At 41.0% G+C, this 26680-nt stretch overlaps 2 protein-coding genes across 2 annotated transcripts in view; one reads left to right on the top strand and one right to left on the bottom strand.

Annotated features, from left to right (window-relative positions):
• The window catches only part of IGFBP2 (insulin like growth factor binding protein 2), a 577515-nt gene that overhangs the window by 487574 nt on the left and 63261 nt on the right, over positions 1 to 26680 (bottom strand). The window lies entirely within an intron of this gene.
• Positions 763 to 24083, top strand: IGFBP5 (insulin like growth factor binding protein 5). The gene is made up of 4 exons (XM_063429243.1): positions 763 to 1713; positions 19663 to 19874; positions 19982 to 20101; positions 22775 to 24083. The coding sequence occupies exons 1-4, from the start codon at positions 1383 to 1385 to the stop codon at positions 22904 to 22906; spliced, it is 795 nt and encodes a 264-aa protein (XP_063285313.1). The 5' UTR covers positions 763 to 1382; the 3' UTR covers positions 22907 to 24083.

Genomic DNA, 26680 nt, shown 5'->3' with positions numbered 1-26680 from the left:
ATCATCTATCTATATATCTATCTATCGATCTATCTATCTTTCTATATATCCATTATCTATCTATCCATCTTTCTATCTAGCCATTATCTATCTATCTATCTATCTATCTATCCACCATCTATCTATCCACCATCTATCTATATATCATCTATCTATCTATCTATCTATCTATCTTTCTACCTACCTACCTACCTACCTATCTATCTATCCATCATCTATATATCTATCTGTCTGAATACAGAATAATCTATAGCCCTCTGAAATAAAAGAAGTCTGATCTGTTGAGGATAAGAAGAACAAACTCCTATGGCATAAATGATTTAAAGAATTAAAAAAAAAAATCCCCAGTCCATTAAGTTGAACACAAAATGAAAGGAATGTTTTTGGGAGGGGCTGGAAACTTTTGGAGTTTTTTTTTTTATTATTACTTAATAAATTTAGATGAAATCAAGCTATTGCTGCATTGTCCCCCCAGAGTGCAGAGAGTGGGTTAATTCACAATAAGAGAGCCAGCCATATTCCTCGTTCGCTGTATAACATGGTCACTGGCAGCTACTCAGCAATGGGTGTCGTGATATCATATTGCAGCTGAGCACTGGCAGTCAGCCAGGAGTAGTCTATTTAAAAAAGACAGCCCTACTGCACAGTAATCAGTCTCTTTAGAAACTTCTGCAGGGTACAAACTGTTGGGAGATCTGCAAAATACTTTGTTTCTGACTTGCATACTTCTTTTCTCAAGTTATTATTATTATTTTTATAAGTTCTACCTTTTGTTGAGAGATTAAGTTTTATATAAAAAGAAAGGGGGGAAAGAACTATTTTATTTTTTATTTTTTTAAAGTTAGCATTTCAGCACTATATAGCCTAGGGATTTTACTTGGCATTTAATAGCAAGAATTGATGTACTTTAGAAGCTGTTTTACATTTTTTTATCTGCAAAAAGAGGTGCTTGCCAGTTTGTTTGGGTTTTTTTTTTCTCTCTCTGCTTTTCTTTTGCAACCTGTTGCTCACTTTTGTTTGCAGACTGGCAGCTGAAGGAGGGTTAAGACAAGTATTTGTGATTTTTTTTTCCTGCTAATCAGTTCCAGGACAGCACCTTATTGCTGAATATATACAGAGGAAGGACTTTGCATTTTGAATATTTTTTGTTGTTGTTGCAATTTCTGTCAGTTTTAGACTTTTGAGAAATCCCATTTTTTTCTGCAAGAAGGAGGGTTTACCTTTCTGATTCTTGTCTCCTTTTTTTTGGATCAGCCACTAGGGATACAATTTTTGTCCAATTTCAGCTGATTTTGATTATTCTAGGGGAAGTGTTTTGCAAGGGGTGTGTGGTGGAGCAGTTTGCCCCCTTCTCCTCCTGTATTGTGTAAAGTTTTTTGGAGATGTCCATGTCTGCTTGCCTCCTCCTGACCCTGTGCCTGGGGGTCTGTCAGTGTCTGGGGTCCCATGTGCACTGTGAGCCCTGTGATGAGAAGGCCATGTCTATGTGCCCCCCTGCCCCAGTGGACTGTGAGCTGGTGAAGGAGCCAGGCTGTGGCTGCTGTATGACTTGTGCCCTGGCAGAGGGGCAGTCCTGTGGGGTCTACACTGAGAGATGTGCTGGGGGTCTGCGGTGCCTCCCCAAACAGGGAGAGGAGAAACCCCTGCATGCCCTGCTCCATGGTCGGGGGGTCTGTCTCAACGAGAAGAGCTACAAAGACAAAGTCAAAATAGGTAGGTACCTAAAATCTGGCTCATTTGTATCAGGGTGTGTTTGGGGGGGCATTGCTATAATTTGTTCAACAGTTGTTTTCATTAGATGGGGTGGGAGAACCACTTGGACAGCAGCTTTTAAACAGAATGTAAAGTCCTATTGCTTTGCCAAGATGTTCTGCAGCAGCCAGCAAGGATGGCTGTCACGTGACCCAGCTTCCTTGTGTCCCACTCTCAGATTTATACACCATGTGAGTTCATTAATGGGAGTTAGATACAGAGAACATCAGGGTTGCATCAGCTCAGTCAAGTATCAGATTACCATTCTGTCTCTCAAAGAGTTAACTCCAGACTAATGTTATTAATGCACAGCGTTTGCAACATTGTTACCATGTCATCCTGCTACATCGAATTGTGTTTGGGTTAAGTGACAAAAGAGTATGCCTGCCTGGACAATGCACGAAAGGGTTACCAGAATGTGATGTGTGTCCCCCCCTGTCTGTGCAGGAAACTGTCCCATTATTGTAAAAGGAACCTGGATCCTGCACAGGTCAGCATGAGGTGACAAAAGGTCACTTAAGAATGATGCAACCTATTGTCTGCTGATCTCTGAGCTGCAGGGTGCCTGACATTAACCCTTTAAGGACCTGCTAAGATCTGTTAACCTAACCTGCTTTCAGAATGTAATTATGCAATAGTTAACCCCTCCAGGGTTGATAACATGTGGTGATGGGGATTTGTCTAGTCTTGGTCTTTTAGGGATTGAAGAAATGCCCAAACTGGTGGTTACTGTCCAATTTGCACATATGTATTGACTTAATTTTATAATGCTGCATTCTACATTTTTATGGGAAGAATGAATTGCAGTAATATATATATATATATATATATATATACTTTCAAACATACACTGAATGTATTCATTAGTATTGAAGAGTTAAGATATATAAAACTATTGTTTATATGAAAGGCGCTAACATATTCTGTAGTGTTGTACAATAGTGTCGCAATGCTAATTTAGTTGCTCCAGAAAGGTTCCCATAGATTGTGTTACATCACCAGTTCTGCGCTGTGTCTCGGACACCTGCACATTTCTCATTCTGTCCCCTGTTTTCACGCCAATATTTAACTTAAAACAGCCTAGAACCGGCTGCATTTCCTGGCCCACATGTTTTTGGACCAACCGCTCTCCAAAGAAATAACATTTAACTGCCAGAGCAGACATTGCTCCGTCCCCCATCCTTGGAAACCACAGGGTTAAACACAGCACTCCCCCCTGTTACTTTTATAGCAAATTTCACCCCCTCTTACTGTTTCTAATTAAATTCCTCTGTGTTCGGATTAACCCTTCAGCCCTTGGTGGTGACATTAATTACATTCCTCTGTGCTTTGGTTAACCCTTTAAGCATATTTGCGACTCGTGTATACTCTGTGCCTGTTGGTAAGCTGGGCTTCGGCCAACAAAGTGTTAAACACTGCCACATTCCAGGTTTTACTGCGAGCGCCTTCACAATTTCTCTGGATTTAACCTTTAGGTGGATGTAAAGTACAAACCTAGTGAGATATCAGCGATACTGTGAACGAGCAGTGACCGAGCCGTGAATTACTTTGTATTTACTAACACTCACATATTTAATATATTCAACCCATGGTCACGTTGGCAATGGCTGCTACCCTAGCCGTAGGATCTCAAATCCCCTCGTACCGCTGATGGTAAACTAGAGAGCTGTAGCTATTCTGCTTCTCAAAACATGCAGTAACTGGTTAAATTACCCATAAAAGTCCTAGAAGTCTCCAGGTTCTTGGCACTCCTCATTCCGCTCAGAGTGTGTCGCGCAAAGCTTTGTCTTTTTAGAAATTTCTTGCCGAAGAAACATGCCCCTTTACCCTTTCAGCTACAGGCGGGACGTGCAGTGCTAAAGCTTTGGCATTCTAATACACGTGCCCGTGGCACGCAGATGGTTAACACACCGCCACGCCCCCTTCAACGACAGCGCTGCCTTTGGCATGTACGCTCTTTAGATATTTATTTACTTATTTGCAAGCTGACTGATTACGTTACAGCTGGTAAGATTCATAAAAATGCTACATATTATAACTAACCTGAACACAAGTCGTTCTTCTTCGAATTCTCCCCCTCGCCCCAAATAATTATTTTTAGCTATTAAAACAAGGGATGAGAATAAAACGTTGAGCGATCAGCATGAAAATTCCATTTGTTTCCATGGTGACTGCTCCACATTTAGTAAATTGCTCCAGAAGGGCTGTTTAGGATGTCTGGCCCGTTGAGTTAATGGTTAGTTTGTCCCTCCGCGTTCTGGGATATATAGAACGAGGCAGCAGATTGGGAAAGGAGAGCATTGTGTAGGCACATCTGCCTTAGATTAAATGATTTCATTTCTGCATGTATACTTTATATTTATTTGGCAAACAGTTCAACAAATGCATGGCTTAGCATCGTAATCAGGGAACACGCCTGCTACTGGGGGTACCACCACCACTCCCAAAAGTTTCAGCCAGCAGCAAAGCACAAACCCAATGTGACAATATTCATCATTGTTTTACCCATGGAAACTGTTTACTTAGCTCTCTCCAAAAAAATACAGTGAAAAGAGGTTATATGTGTACATATTAGGGATTGCAATCACATCTGGGCAAAAAATATTTTTAGTAAGGTTGCAGTACTTTTTATAACCTTTTCAGTTGGCGGGGGCGCTGTGTGTCTTACACTTTTTTTTTTTTTTTTTGTTTATTTTTAAGAAAATAGAGAACAAATTAATTTTGTATCTATTATTTTTAAAGGCAATGATGACAAACACTGCCCCCACCTGAAATATTGGGCTGTTGAGTGAAAATAATGTGTTTTAAGAATATATAAATCCATCCCAGGTGCATGTTTTATTGATTGTGAAGATTTGTCGTATGTGTATATCTCTACATGTAATCCATAAGCACAATTGGGGTTTATTCACTAAACTGAGTATTGACAAAGGATTGCAGTCTGAGACCAAAATAAACAAACTGAAAATATTCTTCTCTTTAACTATTTTCCATTTTGGATCTTTTGGGCCCTACATGTTTTGATTCTGTTATCGATTCCCAGTTTCGTAATACTATATTAATAAATAATATCTAATTAGTCATTTTACATACGTAATGTATACTAGAGTTGAGCTGCACTCATACTCAGATGATTTATATCCATCCATAGTATTTCCACAGGTGTCATCCCTTTTAAGGACCAAGCGTCTGGAATAAAAGGGAATAATGAAATGTCACACATGTCATGTGTCCTTAAGGGGTTAAAGGACCCATCCTGCTAGCCTCATATAGACCGCACAGATCCAGACTTTGTTGGGAATTTGGATGACTGACTGGTTCTGAAAGGGTTAACCTGTTGCTTAGTCCACAGATCCATTATTCCTGGCAAACTGCCTTACAGCGAGTGCTGTGATCTGACAAGGCATGGCTGGCACACACTTCGTTATGTAACACGCACCGTTTAAAAAAAAAAAAAAGAAATTTAGCCAGGCCGGAATTACGGATCTGCAATATCTGATCTGAGCCCTAGTCACCATGTACTCCGCTGGGTAGCTAACCTTGCACCCTGATGTTTGTTAATGTACATATTTCCCTTGATAACCAGAACAATTCCCATAATGCCTTTAAATGCCCCTTTCCTCCTTAATAGTGACCCTCGTCTAATCATACAGTGGGCTTTAACCCCTTAAGGACACATGACATGTGTGGCATGTCATGATTCCCTTTTATTCCAGAAGTTTGGTCCTTAAGGTAGTTAATAAGACTGTCTTTGTCTACCTCCCATCTATAAAGATCAGAATCAAAGAGATTTACTTTAAATTAAGTGGCTCTTATAATTGTATTTTTAGACGTGAGTTCTCTTTCTGATCACTGATTAAGTTTATTATAATACATTATTATCCCAGTTTTTATTAAAGGAACACAATAGGGTGAGGAACACAAACTTGTATTTCTTGCCCCCTGCCGACCACCCTAAAGATATTAAATATTACCTTTATTCCAGTCTGCTGCTGTTGGCACTGTCCCTGATCTGCCTGCTTGACTGACATCATCAGAAGTGGTGATCACAATGTTTTCACATAGGAAAGCATTGGATTGGCTGAGACTATGAAGGAGGCAGATCAAAGGCAGAGCCAGCACAGGCCAAACGCCAAAAATCAGCATCTCCTCATAGAGCTGAATTGAATCAATGAATCTCTAAATCTCTATGAGGAAAGTTCAGTGTCTGCATGCAGAGGATGGAGATGCTGAATGTCAGTCACACTGTGCAGCACTGCGCCAGGAAGCAGCTCTAGCAGCCATCTGAGGAGTAGGCTGTAACGTAAACATTGCATTGTCTCTGCAAAAACAGTGTTCATTGCAAAAAGTCTGAAGGGAATGATTCTACTCACCAGAATAAAGGCAATAATCTGTAGTTGTTCTGGTGACTATAGTGCTGCACGTTCAGCGTCTCTACAGTCTTCATGGAGATGCTGAACTTTACCCATATAGAAGCATTGATTCAATGCATCTTTATGATGAGATGCTGATTGGCCAGGGCTGTGTTTTGTTCCATGCCACACCTTGCCACGCCTCCATGGAGGCAGGTAGGACCAGTCTGGCACTGGAATAAAGGTGGGGTTTAACAACTTTTAAGGGGGGAAGAGATGGGAGGCTGGGTTTTAAACTGCATTTTTAACACTATAGAGTCAGGAATACACATTTGCATTCCTGACTCTATATAGTGTTCCTTCAAGATGGTCTAAGAATGGGGCGGCACAGCTGACCTGCTCTAAGCTAGGAACTATAGGAGTTACGTTGTCTTTTTTTGGTCCAACAGTAAAATGAAAATGTCCCTAAATCTTTAATTTAGTTACGTGGTCAGCATAATGTACGCATAGAGTGTTACTGTTACCTATAAAGTGTCGTCTGGCCTTATCTTCATGGCAGGTGCCGTTTAAATCTGCATCTTTTTTTTTGTGTGTGTGTGTGAGCCATCTTTTTTGTGTGTGTGAACGTTCAAATCCTGTAGGTACATTAAAGGGACACTATAGGCACCCAGCCCAGTGAGGCTCATTGAAGTGTTCTGGGTGCAGTGTCATTTTACCCCTGCAATGGTAATTATTGTAGTTATTGAGAAAGTGCAATAATTGCTTTGCAGGGTAAACTTTACCTTTACTGTCTACTTTGGGTCGCCTAACTGATGCTGGAGGTCCTCGCTCTCTTAGCTTTTGCTAAAACCCTGTGGTAAAGCATTGATACATAGTTTTCCTATGGGGTTGTCCTAATGCGAGCGCGGCGTTTAGTGCACATGAGCATTAGGTCCCCAGCGTTGGGGTAGGAGCAGAGGCAGAGCCTGAATCAGCGCCAAGGGACACCACGTAAGTAAATCAAGTAAATGAATTTACCTACCTGATGTCCCTCGGCGCTGATTCAGGTAAGTAAATTAAGAGTTTTTAACTCTTTCTGCGCCATGGGGGAGCAATAAACGTTCTTTATTGCACATTCTATTTAATTTATAATATATTATCTCCTGCTTTGTTAATATCCTCTTAGACCAGGGATAGGAAAACTTTGGCACTCCATGTTGTGCTGGCAAAGCATCATGGGAGGTGTAGTCCAAGACATCTGGAGTGCCGAAGGTTGCCTATGCCTGTCCGAGACCATGCAGGAGCCTCCTGTGTGTGATTAAAGTTAAATCTACAGAACAGGAGATTAAAACTTCTAAAGCAAGTTAACATCTGATTGAAGATGAAACCAGAGCAAGTATGAGAAGGGCTGCATAAACCAACTGATTTAACTTCTAATTGGCAGAGAATTGAGCAGTGAGACTGCATTATCTATACACCAAGACTGCTTTATTAAGCTAAAGTTGTTTTGTGACTGTATAGTGACCCTTTAAATTTTAAATTCTCTTTGAATTTGTGACACTTCTTACTTTAGTGAAAAACCCAGCTAGTGTTTCAGGGACAAATAAATTCACTGATTAGTAAATAAAGCCAAAGTATCAATATTAAACAACTGCCAAAGGCGACACATTCAATAGAAACATTACAAAGCGTGTGAACAAGACACGTGGAGCGCGGGTGCATCGTAATAGAGTTTAATAAGACCTTTCCCACTTAGCGATTGGGCCAGGTTGACTATTTTAGCTTCCGTTTGGTATTTAACGTATTAAATTGCTGCATCTTTACACCGCCAATGGTATTAAACTGAAGCTGGATTTCAGAATTTTTACAAATTTAAATTTCGCTGTTCAGTTTTTACTTGACTACAATTTACTTTTTAGTGAATGAACCTTATAGCTGATTTCAATGGTCAGTATGTGGGCCGAGCTTTTGGCCTTTAGTTGTTACTAAAGGCCCAAAGCTCACCATGCGCTGTGATTTGCAGTGGAGATTCTAATACTGGGTCGGCCGATTGGATGTCCCTTTCCTAATTGCTGCTGTTCTGGGGGAGGTGAGGTCCAGTGACTGAGTTTGGAGAATGTATGGACAATTTTCACAATTCACTCAATCATGACCATGTGGGCGATCATTCAGTTACTTTGTTATATGTTTATTGATTCTCATGTCTAAAATAAACCACAGGGAGAAATGTTTTGGAACGTGTCTATGCTTTTTGGAAAGTGTCTGTGAAAAAAATATTTTCCTTTTGTAAAAAGTGGAGATGCAGCTGTTTTATGCTGACTCTGACTCGGAGTGCTTGTAAAGGTGTGTGGTTGGGGTAGGGGGAGCAAATTGCTGCCATGAAAGGACAAAAATGGTCCTCAGATGAATCTTTCACAGAAACTGTTTGTTCAACCCTCTGCTATCAGAGAGAAAGTTACCTTTTCAGCATTTAGCTAGTGTTAATTCTAGGGAATGCATGCCCACTAACTAACATCATGTATTTATTAATGAAGGCAAAATTCCAAACTACCTCTATTAGTCAATATGTTCTCCTTTTGCAGGATATGAATTCTACATACTGCAAGGAAGCACATTTTCTGTCCTGCCCAACACAATGAAGGTGTCATATGTATGTTTGAAAACATGGTGGGATTGGAAAAGCTAGCTGCGTGAGATTAAAGGAATACTTCAAGCGCCATAACCACTTCAGCCCGATGTAGTGGTTATGGTACCAAGAGTTCCCTGGCGCCATTCCACAGTAAGATGTCAAACCATTTTAACATGGTTGGACATCTTATCTGGGTTCCACCAAGTGCCGGAGAAGCTGAATTGTACTATAAGGAAAAGCGTTGAGTGCAGAGCTGCACTCATTGGCTGACAGCAATCACAGGACATCTCAGCAGGTAATTGCGGTCCTGCTCTAAGCAATGACCTCCTGCTGGAGAAGACCAGATGTGGTGAACACTCTTGGCGAGACCCAGGTAAGTTGTCAAAATGTGCGTCTGGTCACTTCTACCACCATAACCACTACAGTAGACTGAAATGGTTTTGGTGCTTAGAGTTTTCCTTTAACTGAGATCATCAAATAATATCTGAAGGCTTAGTGCATTGGCAGGGATCTGATGCCGAGATTTTAAGTAGGTGAAGGTGCCTGGCATGGGATTTGGTTCATGTAGGGTGCCAAGTTTTTGACTTGGCCGTATGGACAGAGCTCTGCTTTCTGCAGCAGCACGCGGCAAGGCTAGCAGAGGATGTGATTTCACCATCTGTAGACCAGGTGAGGGTAATCGGGAGCAGAGGTGGCCATTTTCTGGAATTCCAGTCCCTGTTTTCCCCTCCAAGACACGGCTGGCGAAAGACCACAGGCATGTTTTCCACAATTAATTTACCTGAGTTAAAGCATATGGTCCAGCCAGCCTTGTTTCAGAAGTATTGGTAACAGGTGATAATGTACTTTACTCGCTGCAAATTAAAGGGCCCTGGTCACTGTCCTGAGATTTAATATTGTGCTCACACACATCCAATATTTAGCAAATCAATGTATTTGTGAAGTGTGAAAAATAAAGCTAAATGCAGAACCCTGTAAACTGCATTTCCCATGATGCTCAGTCAGCCTAAAGGCAATGTCAAGGTTAGACATCATTGTCTTAGACAGGCAATCTCGTCCTGAGCGGAAGCCACTTTTTAAACAGATAGCTAGTCTGGAGAGGAGATTTTACAAGTCCTGTCCTGCAAGACAGCCACCTGCGGGTTAGCCTTGCCCCTTAAAATAAATTGGAGTGTCAATAACCCAAGTGTTGAATGGTGCCTGGCGTTGAAAGGGTGTAAAGTGCAAGAGGTGGGGGGTGGGCCAGCAGGTGTGTGTGTAGAATGGACAATTGAAATGGGTTTATTTGAAAAGGTCACTGGGGCACAAATACAGAAAAGGTCATGTTTCTCCAGCTGCTATGCCTGGTGAAATGGGGGCATTCACCGCTGCTTGCAGGGAATGTGCTGTTTGTTTTTTATGCCCCTGACCCCAGCTCTCACATGGGCTATTTAAAAACCAGCCTGGGCCCACGGAATAAAATGCTTTCATTGCAAAGTGCTTCTGTCAAAGCTCACAGCAGCCTTGTCATCTGCAGAAGAGATTCACGAAAGGCAACTTTTAACCTCCACACTGTATCTGGCCAAGCAACTTCTAATACCAGCTTCTAGTGGGCGGAAAAGCAAATTACAAAATTTGGCAAAACGGGCTGATTTTGGGGGAAAAATTCTCCAATCGGTTAAAATCCCAGCTCCTGTATTTTAGCCTAAATGATGAAATTTGGTTTTAGTTCACTACAATTTGGTGTTTAGTAAATAAAGCACTTAGCGTTTGAGTGCTGCTATAGTTCCTAAGATTGCTCGAATTTTCGAGACTTAGAATTTTAATTTTTTGTAGCATTAAACATAATGCATGTCTCTGTAGAATCAGTCTTTGTCGGATAAGATCTAAATAAATGTTTCCATCTGGGTGAAACCAATAAAGTGATCTAAACACACGAAAGCAACTTCTTTTATTTTCAGAGTATGATATCTTATGAGAGAAACACAATAGAGTGCCTGACTCCGCCCCTTTCTTTGCTGGCGATGTCGCAGTATGTGTGTGTTGTTTTTTTTTTTTCACTAAACAGTTGAGGTGAGTTTCTATCAAATGTGCATAGACGACTCAAAATACCCTTTTAATGAATAAACACTGAAATCCAAGACAAATAAGGTGAATTGACCCAAAAGTTTGCAGTTGACACTTGTTTGTTCTCTTTGCAGTTGTTACTGTTGTGTCGTGACCCATTGTACAGCGCTACAGAATCTGATGGCGCTATCTAAATAATTAATATACTATTGTAAGGAATTTGGGGCCATCAGTAAATGGTGAAATACCTGATCTGCTCCTGTGCAGCACGAAGAGGTACCAGGCATCAGATATGATTTTATATCATTATACTTACAGATACTGGTAACCTTTTATCAATCTAATCGTGTATTTATTATGTGAGTCCTTGCATTCAAACACAGGTTTTGCACAGAGACCTCATTATAAACAAGAAAGAAATTGTCTGGGTTTTTTCCTGGAGGAACAATTTAACAGATCTATTGTTGTTTTCCAATTACGGTACTCAAAAAAATATCTATGGCCTTGTCACCCACGCACAGCTTTTCTGTTTATCAAAACTGTATAGCTTCACTCATGTTTTTTGTTTTTCTGACGGGTCTAGCTTATTTAGGCATATTTGATTTGTAATTTTGAGATTAGTGCATGTCTTTAACCCCTTTCTAAGGCTCTCAGCGCCGCCATAGGAGACATGTTTAGTCCAGGATAAAAACTAACCTGGTATTTTTAGGCATTATATAGATCTAATATATAGTTGGAAACTGATATTAAAATTATTTAAATTAGGTTTTAAAATATATAAAAAAAGTTACTTTCCTGCAAAGTGTCTATCAGTGCATTGTCTAGTAGTGCATGGGTGGGCATTATGGGAAATGTAGTCCACAACATGTAGTCCTCCCACATCAGGGTAAGATGCTCCAATCAGAAGCGTGTCTCTGGTTAATGGGGTCTGATCTTATCCCATAAAGCCCTCTCCAGCAGATGTTTATGGGATACGTAGTTTATCTCCAAAAAGCTGGTTAATTCCTCACATAGGATCATTAGAACTGCTCAATAAGCCGATAGGAGTACTACCAGTGTATACACAGACCAGCTCACTGTTTAAGAAGGAGAGAGCCGTCCTTTTAGTACATTTTTAGATCGTAAGCTCATTTTGGCAGGTACAGAATTGGCCAAGGCAGCCTGGAATTGTTTCATATTAACTGACTGACAGCCCTGGTGTCATGGTGGGGTGTTATACAGCAACAGATACACTGTCCAGTCCTGGTAGTTATACTGTCCGTATAATGGACTTGACTTACTATGTGCATGTATGGAGTTCTATACACATACCTATTCACTAATCTCTCCCACACAGAGCTTTGTTTGCATTAGAGCCGTCACAGGCTGTCTTTGACTTGTAATAAACCATTTCACCGTTCACGTACGTCAGAAAATAAAAACAAACAGCCGGCTAGAATGGAATTTTTACATTTTTCTTTTTTGCTTTTTAGTGGTTGAAATGTGGTTGGTAATTTATTGGGTCCCTTTAATCGACAACCATCACTACATACACTATTAGGGTTGTTGTATACTGAAGTATAAGATGTATATTTTAGAAAGATGTGCATTCTCGGTATTTGTGACAACTGTGGCATGTAACGGCTTCACCTCTCCGCTGCCATAGCTGGTGACAGTGTCCGTTGGCCCTGTTGCTCGTCTGCCTGGCCCCTCTCCCGAATACTAAATGGTTAATGGCTTCAAGGGGAATCGTCTAAATGTTTCCAAATCGAGAACAAAACTAATCCCACATCCTAACTTTAATTCAGTGTAGCGAACAAGCCAGGAAGGAATTCATTTTAAAATTGCTTGTACACGGGTAATGTGTTTACAGCCGGGGGTTGGGATGGATTGACTTGTGGGGGGGGGGAGTGAGGGGGGGACTGGAAAAAATTGCAAGGATAAAAGAAGGGTGTATTCATGGTATTCATTCATGGTAGCCAGAGGAGATTTGTTATGATGGTTTGCTCTGCACAAACCTTTAATATTGTGCACCTCAGCGCTGAAACCAAAGCAAGTCTGAGGACAGAGCCCTAAAACTGAACATTCCACTGGTCGCCATAGTAATTGAAAACCTTTTAATATGTTGTCCCAGAAGTGTACTTTCTACAGAATTCCCGATATGTTCCATTTCAATATTAATTCCCTTGTAACAAAAAGATACAGTTGTGTTAGTTGGAATGTTAGGGCGACATGATTGGCTGATCACACTTTTTATTAAATGAGTGTTAAACTATGCACCTTTGTAAATGTAGAGGTGTGTCTCGCACGGCTTTCTAAGATAATTCTTGGCCTACATGTCCAGTGTCACACAGATACCTTGCTCAGTATTGACCCCTGTACAATGTAGGCCCAGAGCAGCACAGAATGATTAATGCAGAGAAATACAATTTTGTAAAAGCAGATAATGTTTTTCTCTGCATGAATCAATGTCCTGCCAGTTGTTGAAATGAAGGTTAAAAATTGTTAGTTTTTTTTTTATTATTTGTTTTACTTTTGCTGCTTTTATTTACTTTATATGTTTCTTTTGTTTGTTAATAGCCTTGTGTTTGTTGCTCTTTCCCATGATCCTCTACGAAATGCACTGTAGCTGTTCTGGTGACTTTAAAATTCACTTTGGACAAAGGCCAGGTTCCCTGGGAACAGGGGCTACTGTATCAGCAATGACTTATCCGGGAATCAATGGCAGATTGAACTAGCCAAGGTCAGGACCCCTGCTCTCAGCCATTCTGCATTAGCCACACTCTTGGCTACTTTACAAATGCTGCCCTTTGACCCCACTCAGAACAGTTAATTAACTCCCATCCAGCTGCTTTAAGTGTGATACTTCTGCAGGAACTCGGGTTAAAACCCAGATCTGCAATAACGTGAACGCAATGTGCTCTCCTGTAATGGAGTAGTTTTCTAAAATGAGAATGGTGCAGTTATTAAAGTGCATGATTGACAGGCGTTGTTGTAGCAGCCAGCCCCTGCGACAGAGCATAGAAATAGTGTGTTTTGTGAGCAGTAGTTGGCTGAGATTTGTAGGACTGAGTGCAATCGTGGCTGTTGGGATGTTCTGATCTATGCTTTGTGTTATCAATGAAACAGTACAGTAGATGGCACAATATGTGTACAAATAGAATTCAACAGGGATTGTTCTACTAATTTGGGGTGGGGGTGGGGGTGGTCTATTTTACAGCTGGCATCTGCTTCACATTGAAACAATGTTACATTTATAAATGACTGATTCCTTCCTTTCTCCTGAAAATAATTAAAATGGATACACTCTCAGCAGCCAATTAGCCTAAGGAGGACAATTGCATGCTGGGAGATATGTTCTAAAATAATGTCTCCCAACACGTGGAGATAGGTATTGAGGACAGGAGGGATGGAGCGAGCGCTGGGGAGTGTCATTTATCGAATGCACTTCACAGGCACAGCCAGACAATGGACACACGGCACAGCCATTCGTGCACAGCAGAAATGGCGTTGTACTGTGCTGTTCAGGGAGGTTTATATATGGTCAGACTGACCACTACAGTCACTCCGACCACTTTATCTCAATGCAGTGGTCTTGTCCGTTTAATCGGTCAAGGTAAAACATTGCCGTTATTCAGAAATGGCAGTGTGTACCTTGAAGGGTTAAACACACCTCCAGCGACTGTTAAACTGACAGAGTAAAACTTGGCCATGTGATGCGACGCTTGCCACTAACGCACATCACGTCCTCTATGAGAAGCATTGGACCACGACGTCGCAGGAGGAGGCGACGTAAGCAGTGCCGAGGGTGCTTCTGCGCCGGAAAAAGGTGAGTAAAAAGCCTAATTTTATTATTTATATGGAACACACAGGGGGCTTCTAGCTAACAAGGGGCCATGACACTAAGTGTAAGGAATACCGGTTTGTGTTTCTTTTAACAAACCTGGATTGACAGAACACAGAGAAGCAGCACACCGAGACTCGTTGCACCATAACCATTGCTATACGATGTTTGCTTGTTTTGTTGTGTGTTAAGTGAAAAGTTTGCTATGAGTAGAAGCTGGAAACATGACAAGTTTAGTGGGGGGGAGGGATACCAATCACAGAACAGGCACTGTTGGAACCGACTCTCCCTGTGTTAATGGCCCTGACTATCAGCAAATCGGTACAGCAGGAGTTCTGACCTAACCTAGAGATCCGCTCACTGCCAAGGAAAATAGGTGGGAGAGCCTCCGATAAAAGGGCAGCAGAACATGTTTAATGCACTTGGATTATCCTCAAACAGAAATAGGTCCAGGAGCAATGTCGCCACAGTCAGACGTAACAGTAGTGATGTCCCCAGATAGCCTCCCAGTATAAACCCTTTCAGGAGTGCCACACAGCGATGTGACTTAACCGTGGAAAACAAATCTCAAGAAGCACAGTAGTTACACGTATGTAAAATGTGTCTGTTCTGGGCAGCACAATGAATAGATTAAATGAGCATTACTGAAGGTAAATGATACGTGCAGATGTCACGTTGTTGAAGATTCAATAGCCCGATTAAAGTATTTTGTGTAACGGTTTGTCAATTGCTTTGTACAGTGTTGCGGAACATGTTGGTGTGTTTTTAAGCGGTCCTATTTATTATTATCATCATTTATATAGCGCCAGCAAATTCCGTAGTGCTGTACAATGGGTGGACTAACAGACAAATGGATGCACAGGAACAGAGGGGTTGAGGGCCCTGCTCAGTGAGTTTACATGTTAGAGGGAGTGGGGTATAGTGACAGTAACAGAGAGATTGAGGCCCTGCTCAATGAGTTTACATGTTAAAGGCAGTGGGGTATAGTGACACAAAGAGTATAAGTAGGGGTAATGAAATAGGTTGCTAGAAAAGTATTCACTGAGAACTTGGTAGGTTATTTTTGACAGTTGCAGGAGAGGAGTCATGGGGGGGGGGGAGGGGGGAGGAAAACCCGCTAACAGTTTAAATGTTTACACAGCTTTCTGACTATTACTGATTATTTGTGAGCAGTCTAATTTCTCAGACAGAATGGAATACACTGGGGGCATAATTACATAATTTAATCCACAGGAACAGTGTGTTGGTTACCATGGTGAATGCGACACATTTAGCCCTATGCATTAATTGTATGCAATTAATATGTAGCTTAATGAGTTTGGCCAAAATAGTAAAGCTGTAAATTCCCAACAATTACCATTTGAGTGAATTCTGCCAGAAAGAATAAATATCAAAGGGTTAAATATGTGTTGGTTATGAACATAAAGCAATGCTTTTCGACCCTAACCCTCCCCCCACTAACTAATAATAATATGCATAGGCTCCGATGGCTGTAATTGATATTAAAATAATAGACTTGAAAAAGCTTCCTTAAAAGTGAATTGCAAAACTCTTTAGGGCTCTTTATAGACACTGTCCCTTCTCTCATTGAGTAAAATGACAGATCGGAAAATAAGAATTCCCATACACAACAGGTTAATAAGAGAAGAAGGGCTTTTATACCCCCTGACGGTCCTGAGGAATGGAGATCCAGCTCCCCCTGCTGGCCTTGAATATTTTTGCAGTGTAATAATATACAAAGTGTCTCTTTATAAGATGGTGCTTGTCCAATCTGGATCTGCAGCTCCCCATAACCCTGTATTGCTTGTTACATTATGTAACAGGCTGACTTAATATAATATATACAGAAGTCATAAGAACACGTTGTATTTAACACCTGAGCCAATCGATGCCATCTGGCTGGAGATTTGGCACTCATGCAGCAGTTTTACCCACTAACCAGCGAGCTGACCATCAACAACATGTTTTTGCCTAAATTGTGCATATTGATTTGTAATTCTTTCAAAGTATAAAGCCTTGGAGATTGCCTTCTACCTAACGTTCCGAGGGGGTGGGGTGTGCTTTCACCAAATACAAATAAAATTATACTGTATGACCTGCATTCCCCCCTCCTCATACTCAGACACCCATACACTCTCGCTTCTCTTGTCAGACACCCATACACTCCGCTTCTCTTGTCAGACACCCATACACTCCGCTTCTCTTGTCAGACGCCCATACACTCCGCTTCTCTTGTCAGACACCCATACACTCTTGCTTCTCTTGTCAGACACCCATACACTCCGCTTCTCTTGTCAGACGCCCATACACTCCGCTTCTCTTGTCAGACACCCATACACTCCGCTTCTCTTGTCAGACACCCATACACTCCGCTTCTCTTGTCAGACACCCATACACTCCGCTTCTCTTGTCAGACACCCATACACTCCGCTTCTCTTGTCAGACACCCATACACTCCGCTTCTCTTGTCAGACACCCATACACTCTTGCTTCTCTTGTCAGACGCCCATACACTCCGCTTCTCTTGTCAGACACCCATACACTCTTGCTTCTCTTGTCAGACACCCATACACTCCGCTTCTCTTGTCAGACACCCATACACTCTTGCTTCTCTTGTCAGACACCCATACACTCCGCTTCTCTTGTCAGACACCCATACACTCTTGCTTCTCTTGTCAGACACCCATACACTCCGCTTCTCTTGTCAGATACCCATACACTCTTGCTTCTCTTGTCAGATACCCATACACTCTCGCTTCTCTTGTCAGACACCCATACACTCCGCTTCTCTTGTCAGACACCCATACACTCCGCTTCTCTTGTCAGACACCCATACACTCCGCTTCTCTTGTCAGACACCCATACACTCTCGCTTCTCTTGTCAGACACCCATACACTCCGCTTCTCTTGTCAGACACCCATACACTCTTGCTTCTCTTGTCAGACACCCATACACTCCGCTTCTCTTGTCAGATACCCATACACTCTTGCTTCTCTTGTCAGATACCCATACACTCTCGCTTCTCTTGTCAGACACCCATACACTCCGCTTCTCTTGTCAGACACCCATACACTCCGCTTCTCTTGTCAGACACCCATACACTCCGCTTCTCTTGTCAGACACCCATACACTCCGCTTCTCTTGTCAGACACCCATACACTCTTGCTTCTCTTGTCAGACACCCATACACTCCGCTTCTCTTGTCAAATACCCATACACTCTTGCTTCTCTTGTCAGACACCCATACACTCTCGCTTCTCTTGTCATATCTTTCTCGCCAATATATATTCGTTTTATTCTTCTGTCATTGCACAGGGTTAGCATTGGTGACCCCATATGGACTTTAGGACTCACTATTATGAGTCTCCGGTAGGACACAAGGCTTTGGGGGCCAGTGAAACCTTTGTTTTGTTAAACAGCTTAAAAAGATTTTGACAAAAAAATTCATTCATCTGTAACGATAAGCTGTTATACAATAAGCTGTAATAATACGGTAAGCTGTTATAATACAGTAAACTGGAATAATACAATATGCTGTACTGGCACGATAAGCTGTTATAATACAACAAGCTGTAGTAATACAATATGCTGTAATGGTACAATAAACTGTTATAATACAATAAACTTGAATAATACAAAATGCTGTTATGAAATGATAAACTGTTATAATACAATATGCTGTAATGATACGATAAACTGTAATAATACAATAAACTGGAATACTACAATATGCTGTAATGATACGATAAGCTGTTATAATACAACAAGCTGTAGTAATGCAATATGCTGCAATGATACGATAAGCTGTTATAATACAACAAGCTGTAGTAATGCAATATGCTGCAATGATACGATAAGCTGTTATAATACAACAAGCTGTAGTAATGCAATATGCTGCAATGATACGATAAGCTGTTATAATACAACAAGCTGTAGTAATGCAATATGCTGCAATGATATGATAAGCTGTTATAATACAACAAGCTGTAGTAATGCAATATGCAGCAATGATACGATAAGCTGTTATAATACAACAAGCTGTAGTAATGCAATATGCTGCAATGATACGATAAGCTGTTATAATACAACAAGCTGTAGTAATGCAATATGCAGCAATGATACGATAAGCTGTTATAATACAACAAGCTGTAGTAATGCAATATGCTGCAGCAGTTATGATGCCTGGAGTTTCCCTTTAAACAGATCATATCACATGTAGACTACATGCCAGTCTCCCACCCTCCGTCACACCCCGGTGTGCTGTAAGAGGCCTCTGCTTTGGAACAGTATTGTAGAGCCTGTATTTGCTGCCCCATCACTAATCTTTATCTTTCGATATTAACTGTCCCATACCGTATCTGCATAATCAGTACCTGCCCTCGATTGGTGCAGCAGTTTACTTGCAGCAGGAAGATATTTGCTGGAGTTTATAAAGACTTGGCAGTGTCTTCCCATTTTAAAAAGCCCCAATGTGCAGAAAAATAAAGTTGGCGATGTGATGGCTTATGGAAAGGGTGATTCACTTAACCAAGTTGCTGCCAATGTAGGGAGGGGGAGGTTCATGGGGTATAAATCTATTTCTTTCTTTGTTTGTGTGTGGTTTTTGTTTAGTTCAGTCACTTAAATAATTAGAAACGGGGGATGTGCGCAATAAGTTGGGGAGGTTCTGGAACGTTTTATTAAACAGCAAACAGCATGACAATTTGTTGCTGAGTGATATTTTGGCATTCCACCGACAGACAACATAGTCCTTCTAGTAATTTCCTAAATGTTGTCTGCATGATGTGGCACTTTATTTAATATGGAAAGCATTTTCCACAATGTGAAGCACTCCAGTATTTGTTATATGTTGGTGACTCGCAATAAGTTAATGAATGATTTGTCTATTGTTCCCAATCCTCTGGACTTTATTAAGACATTTTTTTGCTGCTTCTTTTTTTTTTTTTAAATCTATTTCATGGTTTGGAAGACCTTCATGACTGGTGAGGGTGGTTTGTCTTTCAGTCCACGCTCTTCACCATACGATCGTCTCCCGTGTACAGTATATCAACCACTAAGAATTTATTCTCTTGCTTTTTAGAGAGAGAATCGAGAGAGGAAGACCCAACCACAGCGGAGATGACAGGTGATAATTATCAAGATAAACGTGGAAAGCTAGACCGTCTTTCGGAGCAGAAAGCAATGGCGCTGAATAATTACAGAAATAAGAAGCAGAACCTTTACAGGGTGGTTTCTGTCGAGAACAAAGCCCAGCCACCGTCTACTCCAGAACACAGCACTGAGTCTGAAACGGTGAGTACCTGTAGCATGCGACCTGTTCAAGCTGAACAGCCAAATTGTGCTAATCGGTGAATCAGCTTTGAAGACCTTCAGTTTAATGAGTCTGATTGTTCCCTCAGGGACCCTGCCGCAGGCAAGTGGAAACTGTCATGCAAGACATGAAAGTGTCTCACCGGGTCTATCCAAGAGCATTTTATCTGCCTAACTGTGACCGTAAGGGTTTCTTCAAAAGAAAACAGGTGAGCCATTGTATATATATTGACTGATTCAGACTTCATTTTCAGGATTTATTTCAACACAGAATAAACCCAGACTAATCTAGACTTACCGTATATACTTGAGTATAAGCCGACCCGAATATAAGCCGAGGCCCCTAATTTTTCCCAAAAAAACTGGGAAAACTTATTGACTCGAGTATAAGACTAAGGTGGGAAATGCAGCAGCTACTGGTAAATTTCTAAATAAAATTAGATCCTAAAAAAAATATATTAATTGAATATTTATTTACAGTGTGTGTATAATGAATGCAGTGTGTGCGTATGAGTGCAGCGTGTGTATGAGTGCAGTGTGTGTGTGTATGAATGCAGTGTATGAATGCAGTGTGTGCAGGGCCGGTGCAAGGATATTTGCCCCCCCCCCCCCATATGTCCTGACCTCCCCTCCTCCTCCCTCAGTGGTCCTTACCTCCCCACCCCCGTGTTCCTTCACCCCCCTCCCCCAGTGGTCCTGACTCACCCCTCCCCTAGTGGTCCTTACCCTCCCCCCTCCCTCCCATAGTGGTCCTTATCCCCCCCCTCCCTCCCATAGCGGTCCTTATACCCCCCCTCCCTCCCATAGTGGTCCTTATCCCACCCCCTCCCTCCCATAGTGGTCCTTACCCTCCCCTCCCCTAGTGGTCCTTACCCTCCCCTCCCCTAGTGGTCCTTACTTCCCCCTCCCCTCCCCTAGTGGTCCTTACTTCCCCCTCCCCTCCCCTAGTGGTCCTTATCCCCCCCTCCCTCCCATAGTGGTCCTTATCCCCCCCTCCCTCCCATAGTGGTCCTTATCCCCCTCCCTCCCATAGTGGTCCTTATCCCACCCCCTCCCTCCGATAGTGGTCCTTATCCCCCCCCCCTTCCATAGTGGTCCTTATCCCCCCCCTCCCTCCCATAGTGGTCCTTATCCCCCCCCTCCCTCCCATAGTGGTCCTTATCCCCCCCCTCCCTCCCATAGCGGTCCTTATACCCCCCCTCCCTCCCATAGTGGTCCTTATCCCACCCCCTCCCTCCCATAGCGGTCCTTATACCCCCCCTCCCTCCCATAGTGGTCCTTATCCCACCCCCTCCCTCCCATAGTGGTCCTTATACCCCCCCCTCCCACAGTGGTCCTTATACCCCCTTTTTTTATTATTATTTTTTATTATTATTATTATTATTTTTTTAATTATTATTTCTTTTTTTATTTATATTTTTTATTTATTTTTCGTCCCCCCTCCCTGCTTGATACATAGCAGGGAGGGGGGCTCCTTCCCTGGTGGTCCAGTGGCAGTTCAGTGGGGGGGAGTGGGAGGCTGGCAGAGAGCTTACTTACCTGTTCTGCAGCTCCTGTCAGCTCTCTCCTCCTCTGCGCCGTCCGTGCAGCTCCTTCTATCAGCTCACACTGTAAGTCTCGCGAGAGCCGCGACTCTCGCGAGATTTACACTGGGAGCTGACCGAGGTGCTGAACGGACGGCGCGGAGGAGGAGAGAGCTGACAGGAGCTGCAGAACAGGTAAGTAAGCTCTCTGCCAGCCCCCCTCTCCCCCAGTCTGTATTATGGCAATGCAAATTGCCATAATACAGACCTTGACTCGAGTATAAGCCGAGTTGGGGTTTTTCAGCCCAAAAAATGGGCTGAAAAACTCGGCTTATACTCGAGTATATACGGTAATAAGGAAATGTCACCATTGACTTGATGACTGTTGAGTTCTTCTCTACCCCATTAAATGCTTTAGAAGTGATCCTGCTCAACAAGCCTACAATGTAGAAGAAAAATGAGTAAAAGCGCGCACAAAAAAAAAAATATATATATATATATATCGATCAGAGGGGCAGAGAGCCCTATAGTAATCATGTCCTTGTCTAATGAAGCTTGTACACGTTTTGTGTGGAAGATTGCTTGCAAAATATGTTCTTTGTGTTTTTTTGTGTTTTTTTAAATTGTGTATACATATTGGTAAATACTGATATATATATATATCATTTATTTATTTTTTCAGTACTTGTTCTTTGTTGGGAAGCACTCACGTATTAACCAAGCCCATACACAATCTCAAACACTCAAGCCATCCCAGAGCACAGTTTATAGATGATTGCCATTAGTCTGTGACATCGGGCTTGATTAACCCACATTACCTAATGGTTAACTATATGGTTTTTGGTCAGGTAAACTGTGCTTCCAATCAAGGAGGGCTTGAAGGGCCACCAAAGGCACCCAAATTAGTTTTTACCCTGCAATCTAATGCATTGCCATTTAGTAGATTTAGTGTCTTCCTGACAGATGAGTTCCTTCCCCTGTTAGAACAGTCAGAATAGATTCTCCATCAAATGCTATGGGCATAGATTTGCCGCGCATGCACACTAGCCTCTCAATATTTCCCTTTGGGTTAATAATCTAACTAGGCACTAAGACTCTATAGTGTTAGGAACTATATGTTCCTATGGTGTCCCTTTGTAGATGGTTGCCCCAACAGAAGAGGGGTAAACGACGATCCATTGAAAAATATTTATTTATAGTATGCATTACAAATATAATACGTGTAATATTTTATTTTTAAATAAATATGATGATTTGCCCTTTACCTACATAGTAATAGTTCCTAATAATGTCCGCCTCCCCCTCCCCCCCCCCCCCCCCCCCAATGATTCAGTCTCACTTTTGGTTTTCTGTCGACAGTGCAAGCCTTCCAGAGGTCGCAAGAGGGGAATTTGCTGGTGCGTTGACAAGTATGGTCTGAAGCTTCCTGGTAGTGACTATGCAGCCGGCGATCTTCAATGTCACAGTTTTGACAGCAGCAACATTGAATGATTCTCCAGTATTGACGCCTGCTAGGGCTCACCGTGATCACTTTTTAAAATTTTTTTGAAAGGGGCGGATATCCAGAGTGATACTTTCTTTTTTTTGTTAATTTGTCTTTTTCTCATCTCATCGGCAACACCGAACGTTTTTTTTTCTTTTCAACACCTTCAGTTGGAAAACGAAACAAAAAAGACAAAGAAACACCAACCAAAAAAGGGAAACCGTTATTTAAAGAAAGAAAAAAAACGTGAATTTTGGGGGTGACACAAAAAAGTGTATTATGCTTTTTTGAGGGGAAAAAGGAGCCAAGGATACGTTCTCTCGATAAAAGTACTGTTGCATTATTTTATTTTTCTCCTAAAGCCAATAAGCTGGTCTAAGTTCCTGTTCAACTATTGATGCTTGATGAAGGCATAGATGTAACATTTCAGAGTGTCGGTCATTTTAATTTGTTTGGTTTTAGGAATAAGCAACCCAGTGTTTGTCTTATTCCAAAAAGAGAGAGGAAAAAAAAACCTGAAATGTCAGAACCATTATTAGAAGTTTAATTGATTCCCTCTAGGTTCCGATAAGAGTTTATCAAAGTTAAAAAGTTAATTATACAGAGACATAATTAACTCAATCTGCATAAGATTTGCTTGTGAATATCTGCATTCACTCCTTCACAGTGACTAAAATAATTTGAGAAAGTGGAATTTTTACTTTGGGTGGGCGGGCAGAACTGTGTTTGAAAACACCGGAGCCCCGAAGCACAAATAATACCCCTAATTCGCCTTTTTCTCCCATACAAAGTTATAATAGCAATGACTGTAATGAAGGAGGTAAAATATTGGTGGTTAATAGGTTTTTGAACATGTGGCTAACATTTAGTCAGGCCTTTTTGCCTCCTTTACCCCCCAAAAAATAAGTGGTGCTCAAAGCAAATGCCTAAAGTGCCTTATTGTTAATCAGGCACCAGGAAAAAAAATCCTCCGTTATTCTTCACTCCCTACAAAGTTTGGACGCAGAATATGTTAATGTTTGCATTCTATTTTTTTGCCAGTGTCACAAGCGTCTTCCTATTCAGCCAATGAGTTTTGACGCCAAATATTACCCTTAACTTAACCGATGATAACGCACTTTTTAATATTTTTCAGTTTGCTTTTTACCGGAGCAGTAAGCGGTTCCATCTTATTTGCTTTAAAAAAAAAAAAGCTGTGCTGAAATTAATTTTTCTTTATTTTTTTTCTTTAAATTTCTTTTTTTTTTTTTTTTTAATGCAAACCATTATATTTACAAGCCTTATTGTATCTCTATTGTAACAATAGAGCGATATTTGTTAGAAGCCCTTTTGTGCTAGAAGGTCTTACAATGCATTTCATTTACCTGCTGAAAGTTAGGTGTCCCGATTTTTATCTTTTATAAATATAATTTATTCACTGTTGAAGGAGGCTGTGACTCATTGCAGATTATACCGGATATGCTGTTTTAAAAAAAAAAAAATTTGCTTCAATTTATTTTAATTGAAAGAACATTTTTGAAAAAGTAACAATGATCTATCAGCTTAGGCAACAAGGCACTATGGTAATTGGGTAATCATAGGGTAAAGCCCCCATTTTATTGACTGTCGGTGCTGTGTTCTCTATATGACGTTTCAATAGTTTGTTGAAAAATATAAGCTATAACGATAAGTTTCAAATCGTTTTGTATTTGGAAATTAACAAGTTTGATCTCTTTTTTGCTTCCTGAGTTGGCGCCTGTTACATAAAAAGGCGTTTTCAACTCTTCAGCAACAAGAGATTATACGACTCAAGCTTTTAATGAAGACTTTAGATACCACTTTGCTTATAAGCCTTACAAAGCTATGGGTCAGCTTTTTTTTTTTTTTCTTTCTAATTTTCTTACCCATGTTCAGCCTGAACTAAATATTTTCATGTTATTATTGAGCGAATGGAAAATTTGTACTTGACAGTAAGTTGAGACGGACTATTGCGCAGCACAGATCATTCATCCAAGCTAATGCACGGACCATAGATGGCGACTTACAGAGAGAAGACACAAATTATTTTCCGTGGATATTAAAGCTCTGCTTGAATGGTGAAACATTAATGCAGTGGGATAGGATTGATGCTTGAAAATATACAGCGGCAGCAGATATCTTCAGGATTGAAAAGGGACAGGACTGGTGTACATTGATAAAGTGTCTCCAATGTGTTTAGGAGAGCATGCCACTTTGTGCCACTTTCACCCACGTGTGGATTTAAGACTGTACGTTTTGTCGTTGGGGTTGTTCACAAGTTAAAATGGCAAACTGTAATTTGCAAATGTTTCATTTTGTACTCTCTGAGTAACAGCACGCTGACAAGTGGACTTTGCAAAATGGGGCACTGCCACGTGGTATCTACTTTCTAAGTGAAATAATCTTGGGGTGTTTTCCCCATACTGCCAGCACATATATTTTTTTTTTTTAAACTGCAAGAGATGATTATGACAGCTGCACACACATGAGATTGTGATGTTGAATGTTTTATAGACTTTTTTTTTTATTATTATTATTATTATTATTGTTTTGCATATGGCAAGCGTATGACCTACATCACAGCTTGGTATCTCTTTATGGCATTTTCGCTTGCTGTTTATCCATAATCACATATATCAAAGAGGGTCCTATACCAGACTGGTTCAGCTCCAGTGAAACATGCATTTCGGAGCTGAATGGTTTTTGTCCTTTAGGAAGCTTCATGGTCAGCTTTTAAGAAGACCTGATCTGTTTGCCCTGCGTGGAATTGCCCAGCTGGCCTACTGTTTGTGATTGTTAAGTTCAAGAAAATGCTCACAGTATGTAACAAGTTTGCAGTTTTTAAATGCACAAGATTTGGACAATGGGAAATCCATTCTCTTTTTTTTGTTTTTTTTTTAAACTAAGAACAATGTTTAAACATGCCATACAAGGTGGCTGTTATTTGTGGATCTCCAGCCTGGTTGACTTAAAGTCCCATAATCCAGGCTAAGTGCTTACAGATTTACATAGGCATGCTGGAATTTGAAATTCAAAAGCTGCTGGAGTACCACAGGTGGTAACCCTACGGCTGAGCATAGTAGAGACTGCATATATTCAACAAATATCACCCAAAAACTGGCTGGCTGGTTGTAGTGGGTGTTGCCATTTTCACATCCTGTATTTGCTTGCGCTAGACTATGACACCATAGTCTTGAGAGGGGAAAAAAATGATTTCCCAAGTTTGATCACTTCGTATAACCACTCTATGAATCACAAATTGCTAATAATTACAAGTTTGTTTATGAACAGTTTTTACACGGCAATGATTTGTTAAAAGCACATGTGCGTATTGGGAACACATTTGCCTATTTATTCAAGGACATCATTAAAAAAAGTAATGTATGTTTCAGAACTATATTCATTAAAATGCAACTTCAAGAAATACAACTCTGAAATATGCATTTCTTAAGGGTATCCCTTAATAACAAGGCAAAGTAAAGTGGTCACCCATGTGTTGTGCCTTAGTTATCCAATCTCTGCTAAATGTTGTATAATTTAATTAGGATATTGATTTTCCCAAACACAAAGGTAGCCCATTGTTATCAACACATAATGCCCAAAATCCTCCCAACAAATAGACCCAATAACTAGCCCGTGGCCAGCCATAAATGTAATATAACAAGATTTGGGTTATCTGAACATTAACAAAAACAGCCGGATGAAAGAGAATTGTGGAAGTTTTAGTTAACCAGATCCTGTATTTATACACATTGGCTACTTACACTTTAGGTTTTTTGTTTTGT

This window comes from Pelobates fuscus, chromosome 8 (genome assembly GCF_036172605.1).
Source record: "Pelobates fuscus isolate aPelFus1 chromosome 8, aPelFus1.pri, whole genome shotgun sequence".
NCBI classification, from domain to species: Eukaryota; Metazoa; Chordata; class Amphibia; order Anura; family Pelobatidae; genus Pelobates; species Pelobates fuscus.
This window is presented reverse-complemented; position numbering and strand designations above follow the sequence as displayed.

Coding starts and splice junctions, on each gene's coding strand:
- IGFBP5 (XM_063429243.1), top strand. CDS start 1,383: ATGTCCATGTCTGCTTGCCTCCTCCTGACCCTGTGCCTGGGGGTCTGT. Junction 1,714..19,662: donor CAAAGACAAAGTCAAAATAG/GTAGGTACCTAA, acceptor CTTGCTTTTTAG/AGAGAGAATCGAGAGAGGAA. Junction 20,102..22,774: donor GTTTCTTCAAAAGAAAACAG/GTGAGCCATTGT, acceptor TTCTGTCGACAG/TGCAAGCCTTCCAGAGGTCG.